Source organism: Patiria miniata, unplaced genomic scaffold (assembly GCF_015706575.1).
Source record: "Patiria miniata isolate m_02_andy unplaced genomic scaffold, ASM1570657v1 HiC_scaffold_8, whole genome shotgun sequence".
NCBI lineage: Eukaryota > Metazoa > Echinodermata > Asteroidea > Valvatida > Asterinidae > Patiria > Patiria miniata.
This window is the reverse complement of record NW_024037075.1, coordinates 1,656,607-1,677,755: the sequence shown is the minus strand read 5'-3', so window position 1 is coordinate 1,677,755 and position 21,149 is coordinate 1,656,607. Positions and strand designations below refer to the sequence as shown.

The following is a 21,149-nucleotide window of genomic DNA, read 5'->3' as shown; positions in this document are numbered from 1 at the left end:
GGAATGCAAGTGTACATGTATTGCACGAAACTTGATTTATTGATTTCAACTAATTTTGTGTTTTTCATTCCAGGCTGCAGATCTGGATCGTCAAGCCAAGACTCATCTGGTGGAGTCTTTCAAGATGCAGTTGGATGAGAAGGACGAGATCATCGGGGTTTTACAAACTCAGGTACGGTGAAATTATAAATTATCTATTATCTGTTAACCCTAACCCTGCCATACGCAACAGCGCATCAGGTGGAAAAGAACTGGTGCACTTTGATGCATTCAGCTACCAACACCAGTGCATGAATGGCCAGCTCTGAAACAATGAGAGCTAAGTCCCATTGAACAATGCCACAGTTGTATCCTGCTGCAGTTGGTGACCACAGACTCTGAGGCAGTTTGGCCTTGAGACTTTTGGCCTGATGGATCTTGCTACACTGGGCAGGCTTGTCACTTAGTCAAGTGTTGCATGTTGCCGTGTTTTGCAGGGTTTCTAGCCAAAATACCCTGGAGGGTTAGGGTTTAAGTATATATAGGGAAGATTTTTTGAGGGATGGGGGTAGCTGGCATGACCTCAATCCTCTCCCACCCTGCTAAAATTCGGTATTTCCTCAAAATATTCCCTTTTTGTTTTAAATAATGCCATTCAATAAATAAAATCAAACTTAACTTTGCAGATATTTCCCCCAACTTTTCAATTTATGTTTCCTGAAATGTAAGCAAACTTAACAACTTTCCTCTGCATCTCACATGATGGCCCCTGAATTTTCAGTCTGGGGCGTGCCTGATGTAGCAACACAGTAAGGGCTCTTCTGAATTCATACCCGGAACGAGTTCTGGACAAGTTGCGGGTGGAATTGTTCAATTTGTCCAGAAGAAGCTCGGCATTTGCCCCAGACATGTTCCGGGGAACCTAACTTTAACAACTGCTTGACTCACTGATACTGATAACTTCATCGCAAAAAGATTGTGGGGAAGTTGTTCAGAATACTGCAACTTGTACTTGATACAATATTTGCAACTTGTCCGGAACTCGTCCCAGATATGAATCGAGACGGGCCTTAACTCCACAGATCAACTTTGAGTGTGCGTCTACATGAACCCAATGTTAGCGAGTTGCGCATGCCAGATCTTGACCCTTATCTTATTCCACTGTTCAGGTTGGCCTACTGAAGAAAGGCGTCGTGCCTGATGAGTTCAAACCAAGTGAAGAAGCAACTGATGGGTCCGGAGAGGCTTCCTCAGCTGAGACCGTCAACGCACTCAAAGAAAAGGTGACAGTAACATTTTCCCGATTTAGTTGTGTTGTCACACGCATATGTGTTTTTCTCTAAAGCAACACTCAACAGTTTTGTGTGCCTAATTAATGCGTCGGGCTTGATTTAGATGTGCCCAAATCAGAGCACTCACAATTGAACATTTTACTGTAAGACAAGTAAGAGTTCCATATGTGGCCTTCAACTTTAACCCTTCATCTTTCCCCTTTCCAGGTGAAGAGGCTAGAGGGGCTGCTGACCAAGTGCAAAGACACAATCCGCAACAACAAAGAGAAGTCAGCCGGCTTGCTGACGGAGAAAGACAACTTGAAGAAGCAACTGGAGGAGAATGCCAAGGAGTTGGAACAACTCAAGGTGTGAACTTTTTTGGTTTTAGGATTTGTGACTCGTGATCAGAGGGTCAGCTGTTCAAATCCAGCTGCTGGTCATATTTTGTGTCCTTGGGCAAGCCACTTTACCTCCACTTGCCTCTCTCCACCCAGGATTATGGGTACTGGCATTAGCTGGGAAGTAACCTGCAATGGACTGGCATCCCATCCAGGGGGAATAGAATTATTTTCAGTCATTTCATGCCTCTGAAACCAGAGATAAACGCTGGCCTGATGGGCCATATTGGCCCGTGACAGATGTTACTTTTTAAGTACTGCGACAGAGTATCAGAATAATTCTCCCCAAAGGTTTTTATAAATTTTGGGTGGTTAGAATAGTAGAAATGTTTCTTTAAGAGTAAAGAGATACAATCATCTTGCTCTTCTTTTGTGTGAAAGGAAATGCCCCCTTAATTTACATGTATACAGTTCATTTGTCAAGCTACTCAATAAATTTTGTTTTTGGACATTGGCATTCAGTTCAGTGGAAACCAATAACAACCATTTTTTCCCAGTGTACTTCTGACATTTTTGCATCCAAACCAGATTTTTCAAAAATACCATATTTTTTTTCTCGGTCACTCAGGAGCGACAGTCAGCCGAACAGGTCAAGTTCTCGGAGCAAGTGAGCCAGGCCAAGTCTCTCCTAGACCAGGCCGGGGAGGAGAAGGCCCTAGCCATCGCAGAGACCAAACAACACATGCACGGGGAGCTGGAGAAGAGCCAGGCAGAAGGGGCGGAGCATAGGGAGAAGGCCAGGGAGGCGGGGCATGAGAGAGACGACTTGAGACAGAAGCTGGGCGAGACTGAGAAAACAGGTAGTTGTATATCGATTGTTGTTCAATACTTATATCATAAATGACAAGTATTACAAAAACTGCAAACGGTGATTTAGTTGGAAAATTTGTCCTGACAAAGATGACCTAGCACAACCGATTTTGAGTTGTCACATTCACTTAGAAGTATTGAATGTGACCAAACGATGTAAATGGTCATTAAATATCCAATTCCCATTGTTATTTAATTCTGCCTTAAGGCCTATTTACACATACACGACTTTGTCATGCCACAATGTCACATGCTTTTATAAATACGCTGAAATCAATGAACATGTTTTCATGTATGCGACAAATCATGCGATTTATCACACAATTTTTTTTACATACAATTTGTAGTGATTTTTTTGCGCGACACAAAATTTTGCATGTCCCGCGTTTTGATAAATACGCAGAAATCAATGAGCATGTTTTCATGGGCGACAAAGTCACGTGACTTATTTTCGCACAAATTTTGTAATACAATTTGTAGTCATTTTAAAATGTTGCATGTCGCGCGTTTTGATAAATACGCAGAAATCAATGAGCATGTTTTCATGTACGCGACAAAGGCACGTGACTTATTATCGCACAAATTTTGTAAGACAATTTGTAGTCATTTTTACGCGGCACAAAATGTTGCATATATGTATTTTACCTGGAACCTGTGCCTGAACTGATTGCTTGTAAAAGATGGACAAAAAACTGTGTGAAATATCGCATATTTGTGGACAAATGCATGAATCTGAGACATTGCGGCGTGAAAAAGTTGCATATCGCATATGTGTAAATAAGCCCTATTGGATATTTGGGCATTAGGGATGCTCTCAAAATATGGAATATTCCTTCAGTAATCACGGCAATTTCACACCTGGAATGTCACCATGTATCAGATGTACGTCGGCAGTGGCTTTTCCTTGTGAGTGTGCATGCATACAACATTTTCATTCAGCTGGCGTTCCTGGACTGTACAGTGAGAAAGTTTGCATTCCTGAGATGAACAGGGAGTGTTATGGCATTTGATCAAATTCCATGATATTTGAGTTGCTAGATCATGTAAGAAACTTATGGCTTTATTGATCAGTTCAGTTAATGTGTTGGGGCCACTCAGGCATTATTGAAGGCATCATTGGTCTGAGATAAGGCGATTATAACGGGTACAGACTAGGAAAGACACCACAAAACCAAAGTATGAGATTCTGAGGTCTTGAAATATGCCCTAAACCAAGTTTCACAAACATAGATGAATAAATCTCACAACGAATTTCTCCTCATCAGGCCTGACTCCCTCCCCATCTCCATCCCCCTCCCCGATTGGACGGGAACACTTTTTCCCCTCCGAATCCGGCCAATCAGCAGCCGCGTACAAAGCCAGACACCTGCAACAAATCAGAGAGGCTAGGAGGACAGGTTAGGACCCTCTAGCTTGCTCAACTTTATTGCAAGGTGGTCCTGTCTATCCCTCATTGGTAGCTTTCCTTGTGCACTCTTTTGGCTACATGTTTATATTCTTCATTTTTTATGCAGCAGTTAAGGGGCCATGAAGTGAATCTTTCTAAGGAACATATTCTGTGCAACTTTCTACTCCTCTTCAATGTATGAAAACTGTTTGACATCCTTTTTGGTTAATTTTATTGAAAAGTGCACTTTTATGACACATTTTTAAAATGCTTTTCCGGACAACTGAGAGCGCTGTTTCTGTGATGTCATTTCAGGGAGACACTGTTCAGCTTCGGGGTTTTCTGTACAAATTGTGATCCCAAAGTCTGCTCATTGAAAATGTTTGTCACAAAATTTTGCTCATTGGCTTACTGCCATGTACTGAACGCAACAACGAATCACCACAGAAAAGAAAATTTACGACAGCGAAATATCCAAAACTCTGGCAACTTTTGGTGCTGAAATACCAGTCATGAGGTTTCTGCCTGAAGTGACATCACACTTTTCCTCATGAATAAAGAAATTTGCATTAGCATCAAACCAAAACAAAAAGTACCTAAATACTCTTGAAAATGGCAAAACAAAAATTGAAAATCGGGTTTCATGGGACACAAACGTGTATTTTCAATAATTGCATTAACACAGTTGCCTTTAATGGCCTTTTAAAACGGAATGAAATGGGTTTCCCTTCTTCTTTGAAATCAAAAACAAAATTTGGAAAACTTGAAAATTCAAGCGATTGCAGTCAACACCTGTATGTGAATTGGCATGACCAGCTCTACATTTTATTTAGTTTTGTTGGAAGGTCCTGTCTGTTTCCCCATATTGCTGGCAAAGCTCTGCAGGATTTTGTAATTTTACCCCCCCCCACCCCCCAAAAAATACCTATCGATGTTTCCTTTCTGCATCGCAATATATTGACAGTTTAAGCATTGTTTTCAATAAACACAAGGCTTTTTTTTTTTTTTTTTTCCTTCACTTCTCAGCATTGTACCATCTAGAAATATGACACCCAACCACGTCTTTTTGCCATGCTGATTAACAAAACAAATCTCATGTAAGGCAGCTCAAAACCCTGTCATGCAGTTTCACATTACAAGCGCAAACTGGACGTGCAACACCACACACCATATCATTCATTGCACGCAGCAGAAAGAAAACATTCATTTTTTTTTTCTCTTTGTGCAGTTTTACAAAGCTTTTAAAAAAAAAAAATTGAATTTTCATGGCGAACGTTTTTCAGTAATAGCCCCGTTTTGTCTCTGGTCGGGATTGCATGCGGCAATGTATGTTTTGAGTGATATTTGTTTGGTTACTAGGGTGAAAGATTTGGGTTCACTGTTATTAAGGATAAATACATGTTCCTAATTTGCCTCAGGAAAAAAATACATGTTTGGGACTGTGTATAAATGGTGATGTTTGCACATGTAATTTGAAATTCTCACCATATACTCATAGATACTTTATTTGCAAGAAGTTCCCAAATTCCTGAAAACTCCAATTCTGAGAAAAATAATAGAAATGTGTGGGAATTCCCATACATTTTGATAACCATTTTGATCCCCGGTATTAAGAAACAAGAAAAACAATAACGAAGTACTGCAAAAGTCCTTGTGTAGACATGTCCTCTGTGTGCATGAACTACATACACTCTGAGAACCGACAGACAATTGGAGAACAACAGATCCTTTGTTGACATCAATCGTTCATCGATTGTCAAAAACGGTCCTCGATCCTGTGTTTATGTGCTGGAGAGTGTTATAATACGGGGACAAAGGAAAAGACAATGGCTTGTCCTCGGGAGTTATGTAAAACAGGACTGTTTGCTCCTGCACAAAACAAAACAAAAACCAACCATTACTTGTTATAGATACAACATTTCACACACTTCTATATTTGGTAAGGCATAAAATTATATTTCATTTATTTATTTATTGATGTTGTTGTTGTTGTTTATTTCTTCCAGTTCTTGAGTTGCGGCAGCAGCTGGAAACAACTGAAAAACGAGGCGAGGAAGAAAAGCAGAACCTTGCCCAGGAGCTGTCCAGAGGCAAACAAGCAGTCATCTCGCTCATGCAGGTATGCTAGCTGTTCCTATGGATAACTGACCTAAAATTTGCCAAGAGATACCATTATCAAAGGTCTTGGAAGATTTAAGGTATGGTCTGAAAGTATACTTTAAAATAATGTTTATCTTTTCTTTTAGGAAGAGAAAGAGACAGTAAAGAAAGATTTAGAGAAGATGAAGGAGGATGCGATAGCTGAGAGGAACAGCCACTGGGAGGGCATCTTGAAGCAGAAACAGCAGGAGCATGAGAATGCCCTGGCAACCAAGGTAGGTCCAAGACAGAAATTCAGGTACCGCTTCCAGTCCTGAAGAAACCTGAAGTACATATTGTCTAATTTTAACTTGTCTTGTTCAATCAAAGGAGAAAGATCTCCAGATGGCCATGAAGCTGAGAGACGAAGAGCAGAAGAAGATTCTCAAGGAGCGAGAGCAAGAGATGATGATGGCCATCGAGGAGAGAGAACTGCAAAAGATGGCTGCCGTGAGCGCTCAGGACAGCCAGAAGGATGAGCTTCAACGCACCATCGATGCCATGACCACGGTAAGGCAACCGTTTCAAATTCAAACAGTCCGGAGCAAAATTGATGTAAAGTCTGTGACAAGCAAATATGGCGAGTTATTGAAACCTAATCCTAGATGAGGATTTACTAAAGAACAATCCCCAAATAATTTATGTTCAGTAACACAGTGTGGACTTACCTAAAATTGAAGTGAAACATCATGGTATACTGTGTGTTGGGTTTGACTGATTTCCTGTTAATCCAATCATTGAAACTTTTCATCTCTTCACATTTCACAGGAAAAGCTTGAGATGGAGGGCAACTTACAGCAGTTGAAAGACAAGCTTGAGACTGACAAAACGGGAGCTCGTAACAAGATAGAAGACATAGTGAAGCGCAGCCGCACAGCCATAGCTAACAATAAAGAGAAACACGAGAAGGCCATGGAAGACCTGAAGGCAGCCCATCAGGAGGAACTCTCCACAAGGATCGAGGAGATGAAGCAGGAACAGCGGTCGTACATTGATGAGATGAAGCGAACACAGGAGGAGGTCTTGGAGACAACCAATAAGGATGCCGACGCTCGTTACAACGCCAAAGTGGATGAGCTGAATCAGAACCATCAGAAGATTGTCCAAGAGAAGATTGACCAGTTGCAGAAGCTGGCGGCAAAGGCTTCCGAGATGAAGCAGCGGATCCAAGAGCTGACTGGTGAAATGCAGAAAAAGAATGAGACGATAGTGTCCTTGGAGGAGAAGGTCAAGATGGAGGAATCTGCCAGGACAGAGGATGTTGGAGAACAGCTTAGAAAGCTTGAAGAATCCTGTGCGCAAGCAGAAGACCTGAAGCGAGTGAGTTCTGAACTTCAGGATCGCTTGGATCAGAAGGTCAAGGAAGCTGAAACTCGGATTGCAGAATTGGATGAGCAGATGAAGGCTGCAGCCGAAGTTCATCTCAAAGAGCTTAGGGATAAGGAAAATGAAATCCAGAAGTGTCTCTCTGAAATGGATGAGCTGAGGCATCAGAATGATGCTCTGAACAGAGACATGGAAGCTAAGGCCAAAGAGCATGAGAACAAGATTGCCGAGTTTGAACAGAAGATGCAATTCCAGCAGGATAACCATGAAAAGGAGTTGATGAGAAGGTTAGAAGCGTTGGAAATCCAGAAGCAGAGCTCAGCTGATGAGTTTGCCAGCCAGCTTAGCAACAAGCTTACTGAGGCTAACAGCACTGTAGCTGAACAAGAGAAGACAATCCAGGACCTGCAGCTGAAAGAGAAGGAGTTACAGAACTCTTTGGAAGCTCTTCAACTCAAACTTGATGGAGATCTGGCCGCAGTTAACGAAAGCTTGCAGTTAGAAAGACAGAAACACTCTGAACAGTTAGGCAGAATAAATACAGCCTTACAAGAAGTGAACTCTCACAATGAAAAGTATTCAGAGGAAATCCAAGCTCTAAGGAAAAGCCTGGAAGAGAAAGACACCCTCTCCTCAGATCTCCAAGATCAACTTTCTGCCATCCAAGAGGAGAAGGCAAGACTAGACAGTGAATATGCTGAAAGTACTCAGAAACTTCAAGCAGAACTTGACGCCAAGGTTTCCAGAGTTGCTGAACTTGAAAACCAAGTTTCAGAAATACAAGAACATGCAGAAACTAGGCAGCATGAGCACGAGGAGGCCAACAACAAACTTGAATCTCTACTAAATGAAAGACTATCACAACTCAAAAGTAAAGAGGACGAAGAAGAGAGATTAGTATCCCTTTATAAGGAAAAGGAGAACCTGTGTGAGTCGCTTGAACTGCAACTAACTGATAATGAAAACAAACATAAAGAAACAGTTGCACAACTTGAATCAAGTTTCCAAGAGAGGTTACAGGAGGAGAGGGCCAACCACGAGAAGGATTTGGAGAGGAGGTTGGAGTCGGTTGAGATTCAGAAACAGAGTTCAGTTGATGAGCTAACAGGAAAACTCGGAGAGCAGCTCGCCGAAGCTCATGATGAGATAAGTCAGAGAGAAAAGGTCATACAGGATCTCAAGTCTAGCTCTGCTTCCCTCCAGCAAAGTCTGGATGAGCTCAGAAATGACCATGAAGCCGCAACGGTCAGGTTGCAGGCAAAGGAAGCAGAGTTGGAGACCCTCCGAACAGAGAAGGACAGTCAGCTGGAGGAATCCAAAAGCAAAGAAGCAGATTTGTCAACATCCTTGGATGCCTTGAGAAAGGAGTTCGATCAGAAGTCAGAGGAGTTGCAAAGGGTGGAGTCAGATCTCCAATCAGAAATTGCAAAGCTGGAGGATACCCATACCAAAGAACATGCCCAGTTCTCTGAAGAAAGGGATGCCCTGAGAATTGAACTTGATGGCTTGAACTCTCGATTCGAAAGCAAAGAAATTGAACTACAGGAGTTGCAGAAGTCATATGAAAATCTCAGTGAAGAAGAAGGAAGGCTTAAAGAGCAGTTGGCTAGCATGGCAAAGCTTGAAGTTGAGATTCAACAGAAGTCTGGGCAGTCTGAGGCTCTTGGCAGCAAACTTGAGCAGCAGGAAAGGCAGCTAGGGAGCCTTCGACAAGACCTTGAAGAAAAGTCCATCCAGCTTACAGAAAAGGATAACAGTTTGAGAGAGTTGAGGGAATTGGAGTCTGTCTTGACAGCAAAAGTAGCAGGACTCCAAATAGAGCTGGCGCAGATAAAATCTGAAGCGTCTGAGAGGGCAGAACTTACATCCAAGCAAGAGGAAAGGCTGAAAGAATTGCAAGACGCTGAAACTTCTCTCAAAGCAGAGATTGAGAGCAAAACCCAGGCCCAAGAATCTCTTTCTCTTGAGCTTCAAAACAGAAATTCAGAACTGCAGAATGTTGTTAAGGAACACAGTGACCAAATAGAGAAGATTTCAGAGACTCACAAGACCCAAATGTCTGAATTAAGGAATCAGGCAAAATCAAAGATAACCACTGTCAAAAAGCATTACGAGGACCTGCAAGAGAAAAACAAAGAAAAGTTGGCTGAGTTTAAAGCAGCTCAAGAAGAGAAGACCAAACACTTGCAAGAGGAGTTTGAAGAAAGTAGAAAGGCTCTGAAAGAGAAAGCAGAGTCTGACCGATTAGAGCTCAGCAACCAGCATTCAGAGAAAGTTTCTCTCCTGGAATCCAAGATACTATCTCTTCAGGAAACCATGCACGAACTCCAGGAAGAGAATGAGAAAAAGATGTCAGCCATCACAAAGAATCACCAAGAAGAGGTAGAGAGACTGAGCAAGGATGCTGAAGAGAAACTTGGTCAGAGAGAAGCTGATTTCCAGAGTCAGCTGTCAGATTTGGTCAAAGAGAAGGAAGTAGGCTCCGAGGACCTGATGTCAAAGCTGCAAGCAACACAACAAGAGCAGATTGAGCGTCTCACGCAAGAGCATCAAGAAACACTGAAGAGGGACAAGGAAACTCACAAAAAGCAGATGATTGAGTTCCGCGACCAAGCCAAGGCCAAGATCTCTTCCCTCAAGTCCCAGATGGAGGAGCTCAAACAGGAAAAGGAACAGATGAGCCAGGAACATCAAAAACAAGTCACAGAGACTCTTCAACGATCCTCAAGTGATTACTCAGCCGAGATACAGAACCTAAAGAAGATTCACACCGAAGAACTTGAAAGCTCTGCTAAGAAATACGCAGAGAGGGTTGAAGAGTTGGAACAAGCGGCCAAGAGAAGAGAGGATGGATTTAAACAAGAGTTGGATGACACTTTGCAGAGATTGGAGAAGGAAAAGTCTGCAGAGATTGAAAACTTGAGAGAAAACAATTCTTCTTTGCAGAAGGAGCACCAAGAGAGCCTTGCCCTGGAGGAGAAGAAAACAACAGAGCTCATCGAGAAGCTAGAAAAGTGCCACAAGGAGGAGTTGGAGAAGAAAGATAAGGAGCTGAAGGCCAACATGGAGCAGCTGGAGCAACAGCACTTTGAGATGGTAGAGGTGATGCAGAAGCAGTTTGAGGGGTCGACTCGGCAAGAGGGATCCAAGTATGAGCAGCAGATCGAGCAGATGGAGATGGAGCACCAGCAGAAGATCGACGAGTTGATTGATAACGACTTGGAGATGCAGGTCAAGGTGAAGGCAGCGGAAGAGCAGATTGCACTCATGGAGAAACAAACACAGGACCTGTTGGCACTCCACAAGGAGAAGTCGACTGCGCTGGAAACTGAGATCACCTCCTTGATGGCCAATTATGATTCCGAGAGACAGAAGCTGACAGATGAGCTTCAGGACACCAAGAGGAAATTGGAGGAAGAGAGGGAGAACTTATCTTCACAGAGTGACAGCAAGAACAAAGATCTTGAGAGGATTGATGAATTGGTGCAGCTTTGTGGTCAGAAGGACAACAGGATCAGCGAAGTTGAAGAGGAGTTGAAACAGGAAATGGAGAAAGTGAAAGAGGTTGAACATTTAAGATCATCTGCTGAAAGTTCCAAGGGTGAGACATTGGGTAAGATATCTGAACTGGAACAGTTGTGTTCAACCAAAGATGATAAGATCTCACAGTTGATGGAGGAATTAAAGAAGGAAACGGCCAAGGTTGCCGAGGAGCAACAAGCGAGACTATCACTGGAAAATGACTCCAAGAAAATGGAGTCGGAGAGGATAAAGGAACTAGAAGAACTTTGTCACACCAAGGACAACCGTATCGCAGAGATGGAAGAAACAGTGAAGCAAGAAATTGAGAAGGCAAAAGAGGAAACCAAGCAGAGAGTTGCAGATCTAAAGAAGAAGGCCGAGGGAAGACTGGGAGAGATTAAGAAACAGTACCGTGATGATCTGGACACCAGAAAGAAGCAATTCGATGCCATCGAAGAGCGATGCAGGACGCTAACCAACGAGCTGTCTACCGCTAAATCTTCCCAACTTGAAGAAGTCGCAGCCCTGGAAGAGCAGATCAACACCTTAAAAGCAGCTCATGAACTGGAGGTCTTAACACTCCAGCAAGAGTTAACGCAGGAACGCGAGAAGATCCAAGTTTCAAGTGCGCAACCCGTGGAGGAAACCATCATGGTAGCCAGGGAGGGGATGCTAGGAGCTGCTCCTCCCTCTGGTGATGGCGATAAAGTTGACAAGGATGCAAGGAGGAGAGAGAAAGAACTAGAAGAGAAACTGAGGAAAACCAGCGAGAAATTGGAGCAAGAAATTGACTTACTTAAGTGAGTAGTTAAACTTTTCAACCCTTGAAAGTTTTACCATTTTCAATGTTGGTCGCATCCAAGTATATATTGTATGGAGAGTCATCAGAATTGAAAATCAGAAATGCGGCATGATGTCCGAAACTGTGCATTCACTACATGATTTTAAAACAAATTAGAAAATAACCTTTCGAACTGATTCCTGCAAAAATATCGCAATGTTCATTCAACTTCCTTCGCAGGCAAGAGCACAAGATTGAATTGGACAAGCTCACCACAGACAGCGAGAAGAGACTGACAAGCCTCCAGAGGGAGTGTGACAAGAAGCTGGAAGAGCAGGGGCTTGAGCATCACTCCAAGATCAAGCAGATGGTCAGGGAGATGACGACCAAGATGGCGACCAAGGAGCAGGAGACGGAGAAGGCACTCCACGAAGCCATCTGTGAGTGCTTGTCTCTCATCACACTGTCAGTCTGTCTATTTCGTGTCTTGATATATAAATCATTTCAAAGTCTTTATTCAGGAATTATTCGCTTAAAGGGAATGTACAAACATCAAAAAACAAAACTACCAAATTATTATGAAATAGCTCACTGGACTTTTGGTGAATGGCAGTTTTAAGCACATGTAAAATCATGGCACCTAGTGTGCTGTCATTTTCAAGAAAAGAGGTATTTTTGTATCAATTTCAAATGATGGTCAGCCCACCATCGTTGGAAAATAAAACAGCCTTTTTTCAAATACTGCCCCGAATTTACCAAGTTTAGTTAATCCGTATTTTTTTTGCAATCGGTTACACATCTGTGAACGGGTGCAACCAAGCTAGTCTGGTTCCCTGACCTGACAATTCCACGACGTCTATAAATTGCTCTGTTCGTCTGAAGTAGGGTCAGGGAACCAGACTGCAAGAACAGCATTTTTTTCTTGGTTTTCCAGCTTCTGTGAACACAAAACTTTATAAAACAAGTCTGTTTAACAATATTTGCTATGAAATACTCGCCCCTAAATCCATCCATTTCTGAAATTACAGCAAAAGCAAATGTTGTATATTATAAGTTATCCAACGAGCGCGTGTGGAACACGAAATAATGTAATGCGTCTGTGTCCCACATACCAATATTGGACGCAGACGCACTACATTTTTCGTGTTCCACGAGCGCGAGCATGATAACGAATTTATCTTCCAGCAAACTTGACGCACAGTTAAGATGGAACGCGTACACAACGCATCTTAGAAAAGCGTAATACGCGGAGTGCGGTATGGACCGAGGCCGTGCTACAGGGTTATATGTAGCACGGCTTGTTGCCATGGATTCACCAATCAGGATCGAGGATTCAAGTTTACTTGAAGATAATACCTTTAGTTCCAAAGTAACCATTACCAATGTATTGTGATAACTGTAATTGTTATTTCGTCCAGATAAAGGTCAGAATGTTGAGCAGCGGATCGAGAAGGAGCATAGGGGGATGGTCAAGGAGCTGCAACGAGAGATTGACGAGCAGGGAAGAGAGTTAGAGTGCATCAATGATAGACATAAAGAGGAAATTGCTGTAAGTTTCACAACTACATGTACAGGGAGAAAGCTTCTGGAAAGTTCTAAAACCCTAACATAACTCCACCCATCAAACCCCAACAGCATGCATTGTTGGAATCTGTCAGGATGGGTACAGTACCCCTTAAACTGACAGTCTTTTACATTGGGTTGGCACACCTCCAGAAACTAAGTCAGAAATATGTGTGCACAGTTTCCCATATGGTGTTGGAATTTGCCAGGATGGGTATGGTTCCTAGTAAATCATGCTAGGGAGTTAGGGTTAAGTTCTCAACATTGAGCGGCACAAATGCTTCCAATTGTCTTGAAGTGTGTGCTAAAACTGAGATTGCAAAATGAATTATTTGAGGTAGATAATTATAACATGTCTGTAATTGATGATTAATTACTATTCACATACGTGAGGCATTGTGGGAAGATGAGACAGAACTTGGAACAGGCCATATTCGAGAAAAATGAAAAACAACGAATGGGGTGAATTTTTTTTTTTTTTTTTTTTTTCAATTTTCAGATTTATTGATATTTATAACCTTTGAGATGTCTACCGCCTATTTATTGTAAGGAAATAGTATAAAATTGTGGTACAAAAGTGTTTTTTAAGGAAAACCAATTTGCATCTTTCATTTGCACGACTACAAAACCTGCAACTTCAAAGGCCTTTCTCTCAGTATTTTACTTTTTGACATACCGATAAGTGCAGACTTTTAACAGCCTTAACTTGTCCAGTGAATGTCGGCTTGAAGTGCAACAAACAGTATTGTAAAGCCTGTTAGATACTCCATGTGTGTGCTAATGCGAAGCAAATTTGACGTTATGAAACATTCGCTGCGAAATTTGCCCGAGCTGAGATATGTTTAACTTTTATGAATTCGCAGTGCGAATACTTGCCATGACATCACAAAGTCACGTTCACTTTGGCTTTTGCGCCGAGTATGAACGGGGCTTCAGGAGAATTTTATTCTCCTTCCTAATACATGTAAACCCTCATTTCGACCAATGCCAAGTTGTGTCTCATTTTGCAGGAAGGCCTCACATTTTAGACTGTTTCGTTATTTTTTCCAATCTTATTTTCGTTGGGGAGAACTTGAATTGATTCCAAATGTAATCACGATTCTTGGATAGAATCAGAATCAATTCCAAAAATGTTGGAGTCACCCAAGCCTATCTGTCACTCTCTTTACATGTTGTAACACAGGAATGTCGCGAGCAGATCAAGCAGGTCAAGCAGACGTACGAGGCGCGCATCGGCCAGCTGAACGTGGACCACAAGGCCCAGCTGAACGAGATTGAGTTCCGTCTGGAGCACCAGGAATCCACCCATCAGAACGAGCTGTCGGACCTGGAGGCGAAGCTCAGGAAGGAGTTTGCCGCTTACCAGAAGTCGCTCAGCGCTGGCAAGCAGGTCAGTGGGTCTTTGTCTGTTGGTCACTGCCATCAGGTCAGGTACTGAAAGTGCTAAGTCTGAGATATTTGTCAATTAAATCATGCCTACTATATTTGATACGAGTCAAATAAATACACCACTATGCCTTCTTAGATGAGGGTACAGTGTCTTGATCCCGAATAGTTTGGGCATTGCTTTACTTCAAGAAATGTTGTCAAATTTTGAAACATGCTCCATACTCCTGTGTCGCATAGATGTACCTTTACTTGAGCCCTGCAAATTGTTTTTTTAGTGGATTATAATTGCCATACACCCTCTAGAAACTTGGTCCATATTGCATTTGGTCTATTTTATCAATCATGTCTGGTCAACTTGACTGTGGATAACAAATTTGTTTCATGTACAAAAGTAGGAACTAATTTTTTATTAAATTGAATCAAGATTTGAACAAGATTTGGATGGGAGGGACCTTTTGTGCTACACACTTTTAGTGTTCAAGACATTTTTTAAGATGAAAGGTGTTGACAATTTCTCCACAGGGAGGCAACGAGATGGGCTCTGTGGAGTCCTTAGATCCCCTCTTAGCTAGTCCTGAAAACTTGAATCCTGAGGAGCTGAATCAAAACAATATCATGTTGAAGGTACTAAGCACCGCGGTAGTCACCTCTTGTCCTTGCAAGAGATTACTTTCTCACCCTAACTATGCTCAATCCTCCACACTTACTGTGCAATTAAAACAGGGCTTAGAGTAGTTATTAATGGTAGAGTTTCATGCTAACTCATTTTGGTACTAGGGCTGCCCATTTTGAATAATATGGTATTTGATTATTCAAACTGTAGGCCTATTCGATTATTCAAATATTCGAACCAACCAGCTGCAACTTGGTGTCGCACTGGTCAAAAGGTGCAGGCGAGGCGCGTCATTGAAAATTTGCATGCGGCGATCTATTTTATTGGCCGCTGGAATATTTTGTAGTATTTCATAATTTGTTTGTCAACTCAAAGACTTGAACCTGCTGAAAGGATGGTTGCAATGAACCGCAGACAAAAAAGTCGCACTTGACAATAAAACACTGCCACTTAATGATTAAAATAACATCACAGTTGTGGATGTACGCTTGTATTTTTTTTTTTTTTTTTTTTTTTTTTATTCGAACCAGCAAAAACACTATTCGAAGGTTCATTCGATGATCGAATATTTTTATATTCCGAACAGCGCTAGGTTTTGTACTGTAGAGCTTGTAGTTAATGATTTGGAGAAAAGATTGGTACTGCAGAATTTCATCATACAGTTAGCCTAGAAGCTTTCTTCACGGTTTGGGTGCTATTTCTGTTGCCAGTCCAACCAAAAACACTGCGGGCAATCTTGAACTTGTGTTGAAGGGCTTCATCTTTGCTGTCCTTCCATCTTTGCATTTTCCTTTACTGCTCGACTTGATGCTTTTTTGGGACATGTTTCTTTCCGATTTGTTAACCAATAATGCTGGGTTGAAGTTTTTCTAACCAGTTTGCTGCTCATTAAACTTACAATGAACTTGATATCATTTTCATGGCATATTATATTTTTACATGGAAATTGTTTGTGTTGTTGGTTTTTAAATCTGAGAAAATTGGTGTGCCGTTGCAGCCATGTCGTTTACTCTCTTTGAAGCTTTGAATAATTCTGTTCATGACTTGAAATTGTTTTATCCCTTACCTTCCCAAATCCTCCCAAATCCTCATAGTTCCATGAGGAATATTAGCTCAAAGTTGTTCTTTAAAATTGGTCCAGTGTCGGCCATTCGACTGCCTGTTCTTTATATTATTTTTGAAGCCGACAAGTCCAGATCGGCTGTCAGTTAATAGGCTGGTGCACGTTTAACATTTTGAAATCAAAAATTTGAATATTTGATGAAGTCCAAGTTGGAAAAAATCCAATACTGAATTATTTGAAAAACTACCCCGCTGTCTGTCCCGCCAATTTTCAATCAATAATGTGTCATTTTTTCCTTCTAGGCTGAGGTTCAACAACAGAGGGCTCACCTGGCTCAGCTCCAGCTGCGAGAGAGGCAGCTGCTGGATGAAAACAGCGCCCTCAGGGGGTCAGAACCAGGTAACCTAAACTGTTCTTGCACCCTGCACCCATAAACGTTTGTGTGGAACAGACTGATACGGGCTCCGTGCACAAGTACCCCCTCAACGGTCAGAAAGGGAGAGTTGGGGAAGACTACTGGGAAAGACATTGGAATGCATTGCTGACGACGCCTGACGTGAATGTGCACATCGCTTTGTGCACATTTGAAATAAAATTTGTTGTGCGCACGTCACGCAATATGTGCATGAACCAGGACATGTCCTTTCCCCTAGGCTATCGAAGTGGTTAAAAAAGCTCCCTCTCTTGTTTGCGCACTGAGCCCATTGAACCGCTTTTTGTGCAACATTTCCTAGTCACGTTCTGAGCAGTGAATGTGTGATTGTCAGGCATACATTGTCTTAAATGTTAAAAACATTTATGATATTGCAGGAACTAATTTTGTGGAGTCTTGAAATGAGAAAGTCACAATGTGAGAAAGAAATTGCAGTGTAGTATGTTGCGGTAAAAAATGTCTCCCAGAGGAAAGTCAAGATTGATACATTTCTTCAAGACCAGCATACATATTTGTAGCAATCCCAAAGACTTTTCGTTTTCCTTATTTGTTTGGATAATTATCATTCAAGTAGTGTAAACATTTTTAATGTTTATTACCGGACAGGGTCGCCAGTGGCATCACCCAACAGTACACCCAGCAAACACAAGACCATCACGTTGACAGAACCTACGCAAATTGAGGTAAGACCAAATTTGTTCCGGTATATACCTCATGGACTGTTTAGTTTATCTATCTTTTTATCAGTCTTTTTGTTTTCAGTCTGTTGTGTTCAACTGTTTACCCCTTGTTCCATTTTATTGAAATTGTGTTCAGGAATTCCTGACCATTGGTGTTTATTGTAAATCATTTGTTTTAAACTATACTTTTTTTGTGGATTATATTGTGTATTTTGTACTTTTTGATAATGTCACCTTTTGTATTTTATATCTTGTATTTTACAAAAAAAATATGATTATTCTATCTGTAAATCATGTACAATTTGGCCTTTTTGGAAATGACAGCTTTTAATAAACCAAAAACAACAATAATAGTAATTTAAATGTCACTTTTTGTATTTTATATCTTGTATTTTTCAAAAACAAAAATATGATAATTCCATATGTAAATCATTACAATTTGGCCTTTTTGGACATAAAGGTTTTTAATAAACCAATAATAATAGTAATTTAAATACTCATAGTTTTGTTACCAATTATGTATTTTGTACGACGCCATTACGAGCCATCGTTAACTCATACATGTACATCATGATACCATTTTCACAGCTTTATTTATTTCTTTTACAAGATTCATTTATGATTAAGGCGGACATTTAAACGTTATTATGTTCCTTTCTTGCAGTATTTGAAGAATGTGCTGTACCAGTACATGATGGGCCGAGAAACGAAGGTAGGCAAAGAATTCTGTCCCATTATTAGCAGTTTTATTTTGTGGCACATGATGATCAAAAAAATTATAAAAATGTCTGAACTTGTAAACAGCATACTGGCTTTAAGCAAACTGCAACGATAGGCGATTTGTTACAGAAACATGATTGCCGCAGGTTGTACAGAATCAAGTCCTGGACATTTTGCTGTTAAGTGTTAAGATTTCCTGAGATGAAACCAAGCGAAAATAACTTGTTCCATAAGTCAGGGTTCGAAATTAGCGGTAGCCCGCTAGCCAAATGCTAGTCAAAACAGCGGCGGGCTGGTGAAACTATTCCTTAAGTAGCCCGGCTGGTGAGTCAAAAAATTACTGGGACATGGCAAAGATGAAAGGACAGGAAGAAATAAATCATTAAATTTAGAAAGAAAACCTCATTAATTTGTGTCTCGTTTTTTCAACTGTTTTAAAAGGTTAAATTATTAGATCTGTTTATATTTAAAAACGCTGTCAAAATTGCCTCGGAATTGAGCCTGAAAATGCGCCATTTTTGTATTTGAGCTAAAAAAAAAAATGCAGGCTATTGAAAATGCCTGCGGGTTAGTTAAGAGTCTGTTCCAGTAGCCCGGCTGGCTAGTGGACAAAAAAGTTAAGGTCGAACCCTGTAAGTCATCAAGGAAGGTTTAGGTTTTTATACCTTACCACTTGCAGAAGTCATTATTTACTTTCACTCCTTGGAAAGTTTAAGTAAAATTATCTTAAAACTTTTGTTGTTGCAGACTATGGCCAAGGTGATAGCAGCCGTCGTAAAGTTCTCTAAAGAGCAGACGGACGACATAGTAGCACACGAAGAAAAGAAGAACACCAACTTGGTAAGAAGATGATTCTTTTTTCAAGATGGTTGTGTTGAAGTGCGGATTGATGTAACGACAGAAACAAGCCAACAGAGGGGGCTGTTACGAAGTTTGACAAACCTCGCCTGAGTACACAGGAAGAATTATTCATTTCAAGATAATTGCATTTTTAATACATTTTCTCGATAAATGATCATGACATACCTTTTGTAAGTGCGTGAAAAGTCATTTTCAACACTCCATGGCGCGATTTTGCATTTTGAAAAAAAAAAAATTATTTAAAAGGAAGATAATTGCTGTACGAGGCTGTACTAAGCAGCCTTTTTTTCTAAAATTTTACATGGTTTTCAGATTTATTTTCCTGACTGGTTTGATCTTCATCTTCACCCATTAGCACATGTTCTACATTGTATTACATTCATGTTGATGCATTGATGAATTTGTAACAGAATTGAGAACATTAGGCATTAGGGGGAGTCACAGGCAAATTGTTGACAAGAAGCACAAGAATTAATTTATAACATCACTTTAGAGCGCCCTCTGTTGGCAGATTCCACTCATTCAAAATGGAAGCCACTATTTTTTTCATCAATTGACTCTCGAGGTTTAGTTGTAAAATAACCATTACCCATTGTTGACATTCTCATACCCAACCCACTCATAACCCCATCCTAATCTTAACTTTGCTGATGGAATTTACGTCTCTTTCAACTTGTTTCATTGATTTTTTTTTTAATTCATTCATTCGATGTCATGAAAGGGTTTTGTTTGAACTGCACCTGCAATCTCATGTACTGCACAAATTATTTTGTATTTTTTTTCATTTATTGAGCGTTTAATTTTGGCGGGCTGCAAAGCAGATGCGATATCGAGCCTATGTAATACCAATTTCTGTTTGTCCGTCTATCTGTCTGTCAGTCTGTCCAGCTGTCCGCGTTCATATTAAAATGTTACATTTTGTGCTTGGAGGTAATTTATATATTTATATAAAAAAAGTGAAACAATGTGTTTTCAGTTCTACAACCTACAGTTACATTCATTGCCTTGCAATGTACGTTTTTGTGATGTTATTTTATGTGGAATTTTAATTTAAGAAATGATTTAGCTTTTGCATTGTTTTATATGTAAATTATATGATATTTATTTACAAACAAATACCTTTGGGGAAGCTTTTTTTTTTTCGTGAAATCACCATCCATCCTCAACCCTACCCATCCCCTTGTGCCCATTAAAAGAATATTTTTTGTCGTAAATTTATGTCAGAGAGGAGGGGGATATATGCAGGGGTGGGACTTTTGTGAAATAAATATATTTAACTATTAGAATGTCTATTAGAAATATACTGTATATTCCCCCTCCCCCCCCCCCCCCAACACCCCCTTGCTATTAAGCCATGGTGGCTCGGCCATTTTATTTTGTCCATAATTCAAACTCGGGTATTATTATAAACATTGAGTGTAGTTCTCTGTAAGTACTTGATTTTTTGCATGAAAAAATATGAGGTAGCTGTTAAGTACAACTATTTATTTTATTGTAATCAAGTTCCAATAAATCAGTACATGAACATTGTGTTTTAGTCTGAATTTATTCTGTCGGTTGATTTTTGATTTATAAATTCCACGAATATTCAAAATATTGGGCCCTACAGATTATTTCATTACATTTATTTTGCATCAAAAGCTGTCTTGGGAATGTCTGGGGAAAAGTAATTTTTTTTACCCAATTTTTATTTAAAATAAATTTTAAAAAATGGCTAGCTTCTTTCATGAGACCCTTGTGACTGTTAAAATAATAATAATAAAGGGTTCTTATATAGCGCTTTAAATCAAGTAAAGAAGAATATACTGAATAAATACACGTCAGTGCTGCACTCAACCCAGAAATTTACATATTGGTATCCTCATGTTTATCTATTTTGCATATATGAATATTCATGTACAGATGGCTTATGGGTAATTTTTTGAATTGCGTCATCCTAAGGTTTATATATAACGTCCGAAGAAATTTTATCAAGAGCCAGTTAGCTCAGTAGGATGCGCCTCAGGATCCGAACCGGGATGTCCCGGTTCAGGTCCTGGGCCGTCCTGAGGAGCTTTTAGACTTTTTTTAAAATATATACTAAGTTTTCTGACAAAATTGTGCATGGGTGGGACTTGAACCGGGAACCCTTGGGTATGTAGCCTTACACTCTTACCACTACACCACCGGGTTTTTCTTAAAAAAGTAAGGTTTCCGGTAATTAAAACCCTT

General features: G+C 40.5%; 1 protein-coding gene across 4 annotated transcripts in view; it reads left to right on the top strand.

Annotated features, from left to right (window-relative positions):
• The window catches only part of LOC119719451 (golgin subfamily A member 4-like), a 34,807-nt gene that overhangs the window by 8,901 nt on the left and 4,757 nt on the right, over window positions 1-21,149 (top strand). For 3 of the 4 annotated variants that reach the window (XM_038188907.1, XM_038188909.1, XM_038188908.1), the window contains exons 7-22: window positions 74-172; window positions 1,149-1,262; window positions 1,479-1,619; window positions 2,220-2,451; window positions 5,855-5,967; window positions 6,095-6,223; window positions 6,318-6,497; window positions 6,756-11,635; window positions 11,857-12,056; window positions 13,035-13,165; window positions 14,363-14,569; window positions 15,091-15,192; window positions 16,547-16,643; window positions 17,284-17,360; window positions 18,022-18,069; window positions 18,825-18,917. In XM_038188907.1, coding sequence (XP_038044835.1) covers window positions 74-172; window positions 1,149-1,262; window positions 1,479-1,619; window positions 2,220-2,451; window positions 5,855-5,967; window positions 6,095-6,223; window positions 6,318-6,497; window positions 6,756-11,635; window positions 11,857-12,056; window positions 13,035-13,165; window positions 14,363-14,569; window positions 15,091-15,192; window positions 16,547-16,643; window positions 17,284-17,360; window positions 18,022-18,069; window positions 18,825-18,917 — 6,843 coding nt within the window. The remainder of the gene's footprint in view (window positions 1-73; window positions 173-1,148; window positions 1,263-1,478; window positions 1,620-2,219; window positions 2,452-5,854; window positions 5,968-6,094; window positions 6,224-6,317; window positions 6,498-6,755; window positions 11,636-11,856; window positions 12,057-13,034; window positions 13,166-14,362; window positions 14,570-15,090; window positions 15,193-16,546; window positions 16,644-17,283; window positions 17,361-18,021; window positions 18,070-18,824; window positions 18,918-21,149) is intronic. The other variant, XM_038188911.1, reaches the window with a different exon arrangement.